At 46.0% G+C, this 15415-nt stretch overlaps 1 protein-coding gene across 1 annotated transcript in view; it reads left to right on the top strand.

The window, feature by feature from the left end:
• Positions 1-13463, top strand: part of GAP43 (growth associated protein 43) — a 59223-nt gene extending 45760 nt beyond the window's left edge. Inside the window, exon 3 of the mRNA XM_032679614.1 lies at positions 7463-13463. Within this exon, the coding sequence (XP_032535505.1) occupies positions 7463-7551 (89 nt within the window). The 3' untranslated portion in view covers positions 7552-13463. The remainder of the gene's footprint in view (positions 1-7462) is intronic.
• Positions 13464-15415: the final 1952 nt, after the last annotated feature.

Below are 15415 nucleotides of genomic sequence, written 5' to 3'. Positions count from 1 at the left end.
ATAGGCAGCGATAGCTGAATAGTTGGCAGTATGACTCATTTTTCTCAACCTCCAGGCCTGGCTGCATCCATGAATGTGGGAAGGAAATGGCAGTGGATGAAGGAAGAAGAGCCACTTCTTTCCCATTCTCCAGGAAGGAAAAATATTTGCAAATGTAGCTGTAACAGAGTTAACACCTCAGATTCACAAGGAACACCTTCCCTTTTCTCTCCCCACCCTCTTCCTCCATCTCTCCCATTTCTCTGGAGACCTCACTGCTCCCTCCTGTCAGCCAGAGTTGGGGAGTTTCCGTGGCAACCCGGCAGCTGGTGTCTAGACACTGTGAAAGATGCTTTGCATTGGAGCTGTGAGCCTGACTCCCCTCAGCACCCCCTCCCCACTGCTGCACACCCTGAGCATCTCTCCCACCACTCCTTCCCTTTCCATCTACTATACACATGGATGCCAATGCAGGGTTGGATTTCCACGGTGGTGCTAGAGGAAGAAAGGCACAAGGTGGGATGAGAGGGCAAGGAAATCCCTAAGCCACTGTCTCTTCAGCCTGACAAAGCGCAAAGGCATTTGGGGCGACAGAACTGGGGCTGGCTGTCCTCTGAGGATTTAGCAGGATCAGAAAAAGAGGCAGCTGTCCAACCTTGGACTGAAGTTATCAGCCATGGGACTTGCAGAAGTTGTTTATTTTTCTCTCTGCTGGAGCAACTGAGCCATTCATACATGGTTCTGAAACAAAGATGAGGTGGTCCAGGAATAGGAGGCTCAAGCTACCGCATATTGTGGCCATATTAACTGTTTTGGCTCAACCTTAACAGTCTGCTTTGCCTGCTTTTTTCCCTGGACCTCCTGCCTGCTACTTGCACTGGGGACATTCCTCCCCATCACGTTGTTGCAGGGTTTGCCAAGGGTATGCAGATCTCCCAGGTGCCATGTGCCCACCAGGACCCCCAGGGCTCACAGGAACCAGGTGGTACCCTGGGTCTGTCTGTAGCAAGTGAGAGATTCACCAGAGGTCTGGGAGAAGTCAATCCCCTGGACCAGACACAGTCACTCACCTGAAATATCCAATTTCTTCATTTCTCAGTGTTTTGCTGGGGCAGTGTAAGTCTGCCAGTTTTCAGAAGCAGTGAGTGGGGAGGGCGTAGGATTTTAGCACTGCATATGACGCATCGTAGGGCTGACTGCAATGGGCTAACATGGATCAGGAAGAGAATTGTGTAAGCAACAGCTCTGAACCTGAAGTGTGTCTTGTTTCAGCAGTCTCAGACCTACCATCGTCTGCCTGGAATAGGCTTCTGGCTGGCTAGAAGGACAGATGGATTGGGACAGATGAATCAAGCTGTGAAGCCTGGATCCAAATCTGGATCCAAATGTCATTAAAACTAGGAGAGGCTTAGGTCAGGGATTTTAAATGGAGCCTTCCAGTGCTCCTTACCTTCCAAAAAAAAAAGTCCCTAAGCAGAGTCATCTCTGGGACAGATGAGATCTCCTTAAAACAGGGCAGGAAGACCCAGATTAGTATTTGGAAGCAAAGTGAAGACCGGATGAGGAACAGGTTTTCAGATCCATCTCTGCCTAAGCTGTAGTTGGCAAAGGACAGAGAAAGGAGGGAGCATGAAAAACACTAGAGAAAGAGCAGTGCCTGCATAGATCTGGGCAGTACTTTAGCATGAATGCACAAGAGAGTTCTAGCTGCACAATCAATATCAGCAATAATTATGCAAACAAAGAGAGAGAGAGAGCAGCAAAAGCAAAATCCCTGCATCTATATTAGAATCCCATAGTGTTGTGCAATTTCTCTTCTCTTGGCATTGGCTGTGGTAATTTAAAGATCTGCAGTGGAACAGAGACAAAAAGGAAAACAAAACCCAAGCCACCAGCCACAAAAGAAATGATCATCAGAGAGGTTGCTGCTACTATGGTCATAAGCTGATGTCTGCTCTGATTTAATTAATCTTGGCAAGTCAGACGGGAGCTGGGCAGGTCCCAAGAGACAGTGTTTTACCCGGAAATCCACTCAACCTAATTTCACTAATGTAGGGCAGTGGAGGGACTTGGAGGGGAGCCTGCACACTCAGCCATTAGAGCACAGCGTAGGCAAAGGCAGCTGGAAGTACCACCATCCAGCAAAACTGCTGTTTGCGTGCCTGCTTCAGCTTTACAGCAACCAGAGCTGCATATGTTCCAGGCGTTTGCTCCCCAGCAGGGCTCACAGACATGACTCTCACCCTTTCCAGGAAATAAATGGAGTGCTGAGGAGCAGGAGCTATCTAAGACCCTATTTCAGAAAGGATCTATAGTTCATTCGGTATTATTACTCTTCCATGGGCAAGGCTGTTCCCTAGCAGGTGCCACCTGGAGCTGTAGGTATGAAGCATCTCTCTGACACAGGCCCTGCAGCCAGGAAGCAAACACATATCAGCCTGTCCCACCATGCTGTTTTATCCCTTAAACAATTCTGCAGTCACAGCTTAAGGTTTATCTGAGGCTGCCCAAAATGTTTCTCAACTTGGCTGATCCATCCAGTGTGCTAGCTGGAAGTGAGATTGGTGGCAGCTCAGCTCACAGATGCCTGCCTCTTTGGCAAAATTATGCCATGCTATAGGATGATTTGGACTGCAGCGTAGCTTTCAAAAGACTGAAAAAAGCAAACTAAAATCTCAAAATTGTGTCTATGGGGGTGGGACCACAGGACTGGAATAACCAGGAACAGTGCAAGTGATGAGTGGTGTGCATTAAGGCAACTGTAAGGGTGATGATTGCAAGCACAAACTAGGTGGGGTTTGTTGATGGTTTGGGTTTTTGGGTTTTTTTAGCTTTTTGACCTAACCATTCTTGCTTTATCCTTCAGGACTGAATTTGTTTTTGGCCCCTCCTCAGGCTTGTTTTGCTTTATATTACAGCTCTGCCTCCCCTCCTGTTCTGTTTCCTCCATGTGTGCACATCTTGAGTTCTCATTTTGTGAGTTTGGGTCTTTCCTTTTGCTCTGTGGCTGGAATGCTCTAGGACAAATGTGGATGTCTCCACCTTCGCTTGTTACAGACGTAGATGTTCCCAGACTGCAACTCCTCTTGTCCTTGTATCTAAACAGGACAGGTTAATAGAGTCCTAGAAATGTGATGTTTATTTCCACTAATTAGAAGGGAAGGAGAGAGTAAGAAGATCAGCTAGAGATGTCTCTGTGTACATGTCTGCAGTTAGGTGAGATGCCTATCCCCTTTGACCTCAATTTTCTCATTTCATGGTCTCACCATGAGCATATTGATGCTGCCCAAATCCAGACTCACCTGAAGAAACAACTGACTGCTGTTTTGTCCCCTACTTGTTTTGTCCCTTGCGAGGACACAGGGGACTCTGATCTTGCAGGAGATCTCACAATGCTGGCATGTTCAAAAGGGAGACAGCTTTAGATAGGTGAAAGTTTGGCTTCCCAGGATGAAATGCTTTTGTTCCTCTAGCAGGGGACAGCTTGAATTCTCATCTGCTTTTTTTTTGTCAACAAAGTGCAAAGTGAATGTACAACGCCAAGGCTGTGCAGTTCTGTCTGTATAATGGTATCTGTCCACTACAAACCCACAGGTGCAACAGCCTAGAGTTCAAAAAACTGGATGATAAAGACTAGTATTGGATAAAAAGCAAAGTAAATAATATTCTCTCTGATGTATAGAATCCCCAGGATAGCTATCTACTAATCTCCCCAGGGATACCTTGCCCTCCTTTGCTGGGACACTGAAAACTAGGCTGGAGAAAACCCCAGAGAACACACTGCAGAAATTGCTTGCATCAAACAAACTGGTGAGTCAGATAAACTGTCTCACTGCTTGTCGTGAATCAAAACCTGCTATTAATTTGCCCTGATGTCAGTGGGGTTGTGATGCATTGCTCCCATTGCACAGAGCGAATCCTCTTCTTCTTACTGACGTGGTTTAGCGGTGCCACAGCTTGAAATTTATTTTTTTTGTGCTGAATTCTTTATCCTTCATGATATTGCTTCTTGCTAAATTTCATTACTGTATAATAACACCAGGTTGCTTCTTTTGCCCCATCCCAGAAATCAATGAAATGCTGCTAAAGCTGCTAGGAAATAAGACATGGCTTAGCAGGGTACAGCAGTACATAGAGTATTTCCCCTTATTGCTTCAACACCATGCAAGAAAAAAGAGGGAGAGCAATTCACTGAATTTTGTGTGATAAGTCCTATTCAAAAAGCTAGACTTATTATTTATACTTGTGATATCCACGGTCCATCATTTGGTTTGTATGATTCCTCTCTCTTGACTTGAATATGTGGTGAAGTGACTTTAAATTGTTCCTACTGTTCCATGGCCTCAGAGTCAGTCCAGGCTCTTTCATCCACAGCAGAAATCAGTGCAGTTTCTGGGCTGCTTCAGCAGAGTGTCATCTGCCTACCGCTGTCTGCTCCCCAAAGAAGAGTAATGGAGACAGTGAGGCACCTTTGTGCAGTTCCTCTGCCAGCCAGGGATCTCTAGGCGCCACAGGCACTCCCTGGAAATCAGATTTGCCACTGTGGTGAGTTAACAGGGAACAAAACATGGCAGGAAACTGTGTTTAAACCTGCCTGCTTATCAAGCAAGAACAGCACGGAAACACTGTGGTCTACCCCACAGCACTGAGGTTGCCAGCTCCCCCACTTTGAGTGTGACCAGATTTCCTGCCCATCCCTCCAGGACAACTGTCAAGAGCTTACTAGAGTAGGAGCTGGACCCCACTTTCAGCTGCTGATGCAACAGGGGCATCTGTGTGGCTTAGCGGTTCATATGTCTTGGCCAAGGCACTCGGCAGCACAGCAGGTGTGCAGGACCTCCCAGTGTCTGTCTGTCCCTGTGCTTGCTGCGTTACGGGCCCGTCTGTTGCGCTGTGCTAAAGGAGGCTGTGGGACTGCTGGCTAAAACCTGTGCATATTTTCAGTAGGAAGACACAAAAAGTTTTAAACACAATGAAATACAGTGTCAGGGCTTGTGTTCCTGAAGCCACATTACCTATTCTTTGCTGCTCTTTCGCTTATCTTGCACATGTTGAAAAAAACCCAGAAATTCTACTTTACTAAGATCTGTCTGTCAGGGCTTTATAAGAAACTAGGCTTTGCTGCTGGCTAACAATAGTCTTTTGACTCAAATTTAAGGGTAGATGGTTGTGCATTGGGACTCTACTCTTAGCTTCATAATTCAACGTCTCCTCTATGAATGTCTTGGAGAAGAGCAGGATTAAAAGGACTCCCCTCCCTCCCAGGGATCAAGTCATTCAGGAAAGTTAATAAAATTAAAAATTAACCCAAGCTGGCCTGCTTTGCCTTACAGTGATACTTGCATCCTATTTTAATCAGTAGCCTATTTTGTCGTTGGTCTGTGGTGGTAGCTGTACCAGATACAGATGGAGTCCTTGAATAGGATTTTGTTTAGCTGTTCAGTATCAAGGGAAGGAAAGTCCACAGATGTTTTCGCGACAGAGGTTTTGCAGGTGCAGTGGTTCAGGCCACGGGGATGTTTGCACAGAATTTTTTACCTTTTGGAAAATCAACAGTCATAGTTTACTAAGATAAAAAAATATATGAAGGTACAGAAGTAGAGTCTTTAATGAAGATGATTCAGGGTGGGAAGTTACACACATCTCAGAGGTGATTCATAAGGAAGTGGTGCCTAGGAACATATTGAAAAGCTAGGCTAATAGCAGAGGGGGAGTGGGAAGCAAAAATGCACCTACTGCTAGTATTGGAAGCAAATACAAGTCTGCCATCTGATGGCATCAAATGGACCAGGCCAATATGCATGAATGGTGTCAGTAAGGAAAGTTTCACATCCCAATTAGCATTCTTGCTGAAGCTAAACATGAGTATGAGGATGCTAATCCTCACAAACTAAACACTGGCAAGTGAACATCTGTATTGTTAATCTGGCAGCACAGGCCATGCTGTGATTTTTGCATACGCCAACTAGCTTTGCCCCAGACAGGTCCCAGACACAGCCACCCCATTCTGGAGGATAAGAGAGTTTTGCATTATGGACATAAGCTATGTGGTGCCAGCTGGCCTTGGGGCTGGGGAGCAGTCCCTGGCCCATTTCATTTGCTGGTACTTTGTAATCTGATAGCTCATCAGAGAAGCCAGGAACTATCCAGGGACTCCACAGTCCTCTCTGAATTACCACTGGAGATAGTGATGCTATAGAGGTATGTCAAGTGCCATCAATTCAGGTTTGTGTCATACCAGTGACATGTGGTCTGTCCCACACCACCCAGCCCATCAGCACTGATTTCTTTTCCCTGTTCTTTATGCCAAGTGTGGAGTGATGCTGTTTGCTTGACCTCTCCATGGGCTGTGTGTATGTGTGTGTGGGAGGGGGAGTCAGTGAGAAATGGGGAGAAATGGTGATGCAGCAGACCAGCCACTCCAGTGCACTAAGACCCTTCTGCTTTATTCTACCTTACAGCCCTGCAGTCCTGGGTCAACCATCACTTTGTCCTGTAAAAGCAATCCACACAGTGCACGGACCGTTTCTCAAAGAGGCCAGAGAACACGTTGGTGTACCCTGATCTAAACATAGTGAGAGCTGGTCAGTAGAAACTCAGAGGCAATTAAATCTCTCCTGCTGCAATGAAGGAGACAGTGTTTCAGGCTAAATGAACCCAGCAGTGAGATCACTCCAGTTTGAGGGGCACTCCTTTCGTTTGCCTTGTTCCTCTCAGCTGCCTCTGCCTTCCCCTGGGTTCTGGTCCTCTGTCTAGTTCTTTGTGGGATTGTTCCTAGCATTAGTTTTAACTTCTTATGTGAATGGTGTGCCAGAACAAGGTGTCTGATTGACAGGCAGCCCAGCCTCCAGTTACACTCACTGCTTCCCCCCAGGGCAGCTTTGCTTTTGAAAGGAGAGCCCAGAAAAGTGGAGAGATGTGGCAACCTCCCGGATGAAGGCTCCAATTCTTGAAGGCTAGAGACATTTCTCTAAATCCTCGTTCAGTGTGACAGAAGTCTGAGTAACAGGTTACAAAATTTTTCCCTCTGGGTCTTGCAGGCTTCAAGTGTGTATGGAGTTTATTCTTTGTGACCTCTTTAAGTCTTGGCTGTAATTAAGGGACAACAATTCAGCAGTAGTTGGTGCAGTCAGTGGGTTCCATAAAAAGGTGTGCGATCCAGTTGGTAAACCAAGAGCCTAATAAGTGCATCTGATGACATGAACAGTGGTTGCCTGGCACATCAGCAGCAAGCAAGGCAGCTCCTTCCAGTTGCACATGCTTTTTGGCTGAAGGTGTTTTGTGAGAGCTACACACTTGCCTGCCGTGCTGGACCCTGGTATGTTCTTTCCATGCTGCAGAAATGCCAGGGACTTTGAGACCTGGGTCACTTTGGGGAGAGAGAAGTCTGAAGCCACGCAGTCCATTTTGCAGTGGCTGTGTGCACATGCAGGATGCTCTAGATCATGGCTGACTAACCCTGGACCATCTCTTTCCTCACTAGATGCTGTAGAAGAAACCAAACCTACTGAAAGTGCCCAGCAGGAAGAGGTGAAAGAAGAAGAGAGCAAGGCGGACCAAGAAAATGCCTGAACATTAAGAAATGACTCCCCATTGCCCCTCCCTCCCTCCCCCTATCCTCTATCCTTCCTTCCCACCCCAATCTTGATCTCCCCCCTTCCTGCTCACATCTGTGAGCCTGTCTGTCCCTCTCCCACTCCCACTTAAACCCTTTTTCTCTCTGTGTGGCAAACATTTAAAGAAAAAAAAAAGCAGGAAAAATCCCAGTCAAACAGTGTGGCTTAAACATTTCTTTGTTTCTTGGTGTTGTTATGGCGAGTTTTTGGTAATGATGATCCAATCATTTTGGGAAAATTCTTGCACTGTATCAGAGTTCTTTGACCTGGCGCGTGCGTGTGTCTGTCTGCCCACTGCGAGCGCGCTCTCTCTCTCTCTCTCTCTCCCTCTCCTCTCTCTCTCTTCTCCAAGTGTGTGTGTGTGCAATGTTACGTTCATCCGAGGAGTCCAGACTTACTGAGTGAGTTAAAACAAAAGAGGGAAAAAAAATTCTTTTCTTCCTTTTTCAATGTGATGGAATGAACGAAAGAAAAAAAAAACAAAGACCCAACACTACAAACAAACGAAGGAAAAAGAATACTAAACCCCAGTTTGTTTTCAGAACTAAAACAACAACTAAAAAATGTGCCAATTAGCGTAATGCTTGGCTCCAGGCTCCTTTTTCAAACTGAAAATAATTCTAATAAATGAGAATAATGATCATTAATACCACCGTGTCGCATTTCTATGCTGCTGTACATCCTGCTGGCCTGTGGTCTCTGGTTGGCCACTTCTTGCGTGGTCCAGCTGTGCTTCTTGGCCACCAGTCAGTGACCGACTGCTCTCCCTGGCACTGCTGAGGGGATTTTTAAGGGGAGCAGGCTTGGATTTTGAGCGAGATGTTAGCACTGACTAACATAAATAATGAAAGTCGCAAAATCAGTTTTTAGGAAAGAACATGATAAATGGCTCTCTAGGAGACCTCTAGGCCCTAATTTGGAAAACTGTGGTGACCTTGGAGAGATGAGCCTGCAAAGGGACCTGCTTTGATCCATGCTGAAGGTCTGACCCCTGCCAAGGGGTGCACCAAGGGCCATGAGGGAACAGGGTCCTGGGGCCTGAGCTTCCCCTGGCAGCAGGATAATGGTCACCTCTTTGGGCTAGAGTTGGAAAAGGCACTGAGTAGCATAGTGTGGCCTTCCAAAAGTGTTCTCTTTGGCAAAGTAAATTGGGCCAATGCACTGAATAAATAGGCACATGGGCAGGATGAGGTCTGGTGATATAAGAGCCAATCAACAGCACTTTGAGAAATACCTATTCCTGCTCCCTGGTGAACTCCAGGATGGTTCACCCAGCTCTAACAAAGAAGTTTTTAGCTGTCATTTATGGCCAGGGCAGAGCACCACCTCCTAAATCTTCACCACTGCTTTCCACAGGGTGTGTGATGTTCCCTGGTGCCACCAACTGCATGTCTGCCTGTCCCAGTGGAGGACTGACAGCTGCCCAACCCTAAGCGTGCACAGCCATCTGGGTCCGCTGCTCTGTTTATGAGCTGTGAGAGTGAACAGTTAAAATATATTTAGTAATAACTGGGCTTTCATAAAAGCCCACTTATTGGCTATTATTGCTCTGTCACTGCCCTGATTATGATCATGTGCTTTCCCACCAGCTCTTGCATGGTTTCCTGGCTGCATTGGCAGTGACAGCCAGCGTACCCTGCAGTGTTACTCTGTGATGCTGCAGGGCCATGATTAAATTGCCCTCACAGCAGTAACACCAAAAAGATGGTTATGCTGACAGCTCCAATGTCCCTTGGTGGCTGATGCCTCTTTGAGTGGCAGCTCCATGGCCTTCAGAGAGCTGGCTGGCCCTCCCTATCCTACTCATTTGTTCTCCTCCATCTCTTTGTTGGAAACAGGGAGAAAAGATTAACAGTGTCTCCTCAGAAATGATCACTTTGAACGTAGCCTGCTCACTGGAAGTGCCATCATAACGTGTCAGGATTCACTTCGATGTGCTTCCTGGCATTGTGTAGAAATAAGAGAGAGAGAGAGAGACTGGGAATATTTTTTAAAAGAGAGGGAAAGAGAGAGTGGGAGAGAGATTGGACAGAGAGTTTTAAAAACAGGGATTAGAGAGAGGAGGGGGGGGGAAAGATTTCTGAGTGGATAGATGGATGATAGGGAGAGAGAGGGGAGTATAGCTAGAGAAAGAAAGATTAGAGTGAAAAAGATGAGAGAGAGACAGGAAGAAATTAGATAATATGGAGCAATAGACGATTGATAGAGATAGTGAAACGTAGCTAGCTAAAGTAGATTAGACAGACTAAATAAGTAGAAAGATGGGCTGACTGACAGATAGGTATTGTGTCATACTTCATAAATGATATATATGCTAATATTCCCATGTCATGATGGGTGGTAAACCCTGAGACACCTTCCAGCCTGACCTCAATTCAGCAAATGTAGCGCAGACATCAGGCATTGCTTGGACCGTATGTCAGGTCTCACCACCCCGCCCGTTTTCTGCTGCAACAGCAGCAGGGGTGTGGATGGTGTCTGGGGAGGGAGAGCGCTCTGATGGACACGGGGGGCTGAGGCATAGGGAGGAGAGGTGTAGAGTATGTTTGCTGTTCGTAGCCCACAAGGTGCCCAGCCCAGCTCACACATTGCAGAAACCCCGTGTCTCTAGCACTGAGTTGAGAGAACTGAGGTTCAGCTCTCAGGATTTGTGGGAGAGGTGTTTGGGAGGAGGCAGGAAGGAGAGAGCACAGTTTTTGTTTGGCCTTATTTCCTGTCATGACCATTTACAACAGTTTTCTTAAGGACTGTCTTGCCTGTTTCCTCAAAGACCGTGTGGTCTCCCTGCTCTTCTGACTTCAGATGCCAAATTTTTCATTTTGCCTCCAGTTTGCTATTACTATTTTTAACTTTATAAGGAAATGAAAACTGCCTCTCGTGTCTTCCTGGACATAGGCCTTCCTCCCTCCTCAAAAAATTAAAAAACTTTCTCTCCCCAGGGATGTTTTATCTTTGTATTTCGCATGTTGCCTCCCCCTTGGCTGATGGTTGGGGCATCGCGCGTGTTTTGTCACCATTCGTAAAAACATACTTTGCCATGTTGCTTAGAGAACAAAGGGTTGGGTTTTGTGTTTTGGTTTTTCCCCTCCCACAAAGAAAATGGGGTATGTGGTTACCAACTGCAAACCTAAATAATTTAAATACTAATTCCTCTCCCTTGGTTCCAGTCTAAAATTTCTAGCTGTAACCAAGCACCCCCTATCTTTCTTATTGTACCGTGTCCTGATCCTGCCAGAGAGTCAGGGCAAAAAGAGCGTGAGAGAGAACACAGAGACAAACCCTGCCTTGAGCAGGCAGTGGTTTAATGTGTAATACACAAGATTTGTATAAGAAGCTGGGCTGTCTTCAGGGTACAGGAAGAGAGCAGAGAAAAGCATTTGGATTTCCTTGAGTTGCCTCCTCAGTCAGATTTTCAAAGGCTAAAAGGAAACAGTATAAAGGATGTAGCATGGGATGGAAACTGGAAAGAGAACAAGGGTATTTGAGGAATGATTTTTCTAGCAAAATATCAAACGAGCTGAGAGCAGCAGAAGAGGCAGGAGGTCCCAGAAGTAAAGAGTGGAGCAAAGAGTAATCAGCAGAGTAGTTGAAGCTTTTCTACTAGTCCTGATGTGACAACCAACAGTAATTCCCCAGGGAATATGTATCTCATTCTCTCTCCCTGAAGAGGATATAGCTTTGCCTGGAGGTGTCTGTGGTTGTTATTTTTTGTATGGAAAGGGAAGGGCATGTCAGAGTGACTCACACTGGGAATATTGTGCCTGACCTCACCGTGCAGTGCTGTGGAAATTCAGGGTCCAAGAGGGGCTTTTTCCATGCCTCTGTAGTAAGACACGCTAGTGACCCACAGCTATACTGAATGCTCCTACCAGCTGTAGGCCAGCTCTTGACATTTCACTACCACATTTCACTAGACTAAGCCTTGGAAAAGTGAAAAAAATTTCAACAGAACCCCCACCCCCTGTCAATGCAGTAGATCGTTCGCATGGATTTGGTCTGCTTTGCAATGCTTGTGGCATCCTGACTATCTGCACTGATAGCATATAAAACCCCACAACCCTTGCAATAGTTGCATCAGCCAAGGAGCTTCCCAATGAGCCACATTCCAAAGGGAGGGGAAGGGCATTCTGCTAAGATCCCTTCAGACCCAGTGTTTTCCAACCCTAAACCCTAATGCAGCCCCATGAGAGGCCTTAGCTAGAAGTAACTCACCTGTGGTGACCACATAAACACCGTAGCTTGGGAAATGTGTTACTCTAGGTGAAAGAAATGGCCATGACTGAAAGAGAGGGATTTAGAAAAAAAAGGAAAGAATTAAAAAAGGAAGAGGGAGTTCATAGCAAACTCCCCATGAGAGTTATTTCTTTTTTCTTGTGGTCTCCAAACAAGCAAACTAGCACTTGAGACTTTTTGTCTGGTGTTTGTCATAGGTGTTTTAGGAAGGAAATGGAGTGGCTGTGGTTTGCAGAGGTGGAGGGAAGGGTTTGAATGAACGTTTTTGTGGTCCCTCTTGGCTAAGAAGTCCGCTTGGTGGTCACCTGCAGCTCAGCGATGCCAGAAGTGGCATTGGGGTTCCTCTTCCAGGCCTGTGCTCAGATTCCCTGCTTTTCTGCATTGCCACATTAGCACTTTCACTGGATATTTAGAGCACCTCAGGACTGGTTCTCCTCTCGCTCACACCGGGGTAACTCAGGAGTCGCTCCACTGGAACCAGTGGTGTTAATCTGGTGTGAAAATAGTGCGAGAGGAGGATTCAACTCCTCGGGGGGGTAATTTCCAGGTCCCCGAGGGGGAAAAGAAATCAATGGGAGTTACATGTCTAACTGCCACTTGTGCCTGTGAAAGTCTGCCCCTTATCTACCTATATGTATATAGGGTACAGTTTTCAGAATAACCTAAGTGACATGGGCACTTGAGAGCACACATTTCACTGGCTTTCAAAGAGATGCAAGTTCCTAAGGCCCAGATGCTGAAGGATGTCCATACTCCTCTCTGCAGTGCATTTGGGGGTCTCAGGCCTGAAATTCTCCAGTCATTTCCCAAAGTGGAGCTGAAGATCATGAGTCATTTAGGTGGTTCTGAAAGCGCTACCCTCTATCCATTTTTCAGGGTGTTGATCTCAGGTCATGTGCGAGCCTGCATTCTTACCTACAATGCTTTATTACTATATTCCTCTGTTGAGCAATATTTGAAAGAAGAGGTGAAGGTTGAGATTTGCAGAACAGGCTAGTGACCCCAGTGGCTCACGTCTGGAGTGCCCAACTTGAGAGACACCTCACTGGGGTCCAAGCCACAGGTCCCCTGTATGCTCTGAACATCAAGATTCATGTATTACACACCCAGAACCACTGGCCACTTCCAAAAAATAAATCCCAGCCTGAGACCTAGACTACTCTCACAAAAGAAAATTCCAGGTGAACCGTTCACTCAATAGCTTGGTTTTTCTGCTCATGCCTGTTCCCAATGAATAAAACACATCCCTGTGCATCACCTAAGCCCTATTTTGAGGAGTTACACTGGCATACAGCTGAAGTAACACAGTAGTAAATCGGGGCCTGAAGAAGGTGGCTACAGCCTAGAGAATGTCAAGAACTGTGACGTGTCTGGAAGCTAATAAGAGCAGAACTTGACGATTAGAGCGGCCCATTTCCGATGCTCTTGTGTGAGGATCTGGAAAGAGTCTCTCACTCATTGTACTTGTGCATTATGAATGTGTCCATCTGCAGAGATCTAATGTACACATATGTCCTGAATATTGTCCTAAGGTTGCAAGCTTCAAAAATGAGCAGAAAACATTCCCGAGAAGTGAGAATAATACAGATGTCTGTATTTGAAAAATTGGTTCAAATAAAGTCTCTCACTTATAGATATGTGTAGTTGTGTGCAATTATTTGCTCCTGGAATAGAAATTTCTCCCTTGTGTAGGATTTCGGTGCTTTTACAAAAAAATCTCATTCTGGTCTCCCTTGACCTTCTCATTCAAGTCCTACTACTGTGGAAAGAAAGGCCTTCTACTTATTCTGTCTGGGTAAAAAGCTATGTTAAAATGAAATGATGAGGTAAAAGGCCTGGAATGGTTTTACTCTGCTCAATATCCATTGAGGTAGAGGATATAGGCCTGATGGAAGTTGTGGTCTCCTGTGCAAATTTCTGAGTATTTATGTAAAATGACACAGACATCCCCACAGAGGCTCTTTGACCCCGGAAAGACTGGCCTGTTGCTAGCTGGGTAGTGCCTAAAAACCAGGTTGAACCGAGAAAAGCTGTTCTTTGGCACCATGGAGCTGCAATATGTCCACAACCATATCTGGGCCTGGGATGTTCCAAGTCAGGGAATTTGCTTGGGTGTAGAAATGGGAATGTGGGTCACTATCCAGTAATGTTTAAGAAAAAATGAGTACAAAATGGAGTAATTTATTTTTTATTTTATTTTTAGACAACTTCAAAATCACAGAATTGTTAGGGTTCGAAAGGACCTCTGGGGATCATCTAGTCCACCCTGCCTGCCAAGGCAGGGTTAACTAGAGCAGCTGACACAGGATCTTGTCCAGGAGGGTTTTGAATGTCTCCAGACAGGGAGACTCCACGACCTCCCTGGGCTGTCTGTTTCAGTGCTCTGCCACTCTCAATGCAAAGAAGTGAGGCAAACTTGTGCAAGCGTACCTAAAGGTATCAAATTCCTCATTGCATTTAAATCTTCAGTAGTTGACTGGGAAACTCCAGAAATTTTTGAGATAGGAATATATATTTCAACACCTAAGAAGTCCCACCAAGTTATTTTCCTCAGTATCAGCTTTGTGCCAAGTGCAATGAAATATGAACAGAGCAGGAATTGCTTCCCAAGCTGTGCTATGCTGCTGACTTAATGCTGTGCTGTATCTGTCAGCAGCTCAAGAGCAGAGCTGAAATCAAGCATTTTGATCACATCCATTCATGCCAGGAAGCTTTGCAGCCACTATTTAGAAATCACTTGCAACTCATCTCTGAAATACAGCAGCTGGCTTAGCAAGGGCCCAGGAAAATTCATGATGAGGCTCCAAGGAACTGCCTGGGAAACAGAGCAGACCTCAGCACCTCACATGGGTTCTGGACAAAGTGCCAATTTACAAATGACACAATTAGATGTCTGTATTCTTGCATGTAATCATCAGTTGCCTCATGGCTTCTCCAAAAAAGGCGTGGACTCCATCTTGTGTGCAAACAAATATTTAGCATTCAAAATCAAGTGGTTTCAATTAGCCTCATCACTAGATTGCAGAGCTCAACCCTGGCAGATTGACTTTGCTTCTGTGGGGCAAAACACCTGTAAAGGGGCAGTCAAGGACCTCTCTCCAAGTAAATGGTTGTCTTGAGGTAGCAAGGCTGTCTTGCACTCTTTTATCTGCTACACAGAGGAGAGGGAGGGCAAGAGGCTGAACAGTTGTCCCATGGGACACGTGTCAGCTGAAACACTCAGCCTAATGTAAATCTCTACCAGAGACTTTCTAACCAGGCACACAAAGCTCATTTTGCATGATTTCCAGTGTCACGCTCTTGCCACTGTGAGATAGAAATAAACTTTCTGCTTGAATTGTAGAAAATGACACATGACTCACCTTGCGTGTTCAACTCCCCCGGTTGCCTCTCTGCCAAGGTGAACTCCCCTCAGATACCTTCCCACATTCATGGACCACGCCGACAACCTTTCCCCAGCTTATGAGATATGTGCGAGCAACGTTTCCTGTTCCTGTAGTGATCCCCTGTCATAGGAGAGAGACTGGGATGGGGAACACTTCCTCTCCTTGGGGAAACTGCAACAGAAACTTCTGGTTTTTCTGGTT

Source organism: Chiroxiphia lanceolata, chromosome 2 (genome assembly GCF_009829145.1).
Source record: "Chiroxiphia lanceolata isolate bChiLan1 chromosome 2, bChiLan1.pri, whole genome shotgun sequence".
Classification (NCBI taxonomy): Eukaryota; Metazoa; Chordata; class Aves; order Passeriformes; family Pipridae; genus Chiroxiphia; species Chiroxiphia lanceolata.
Note: the sequence above shows the minus strand (reverse complement) of the source record. Positions and strands in the feature narration are given on the sequence as shown.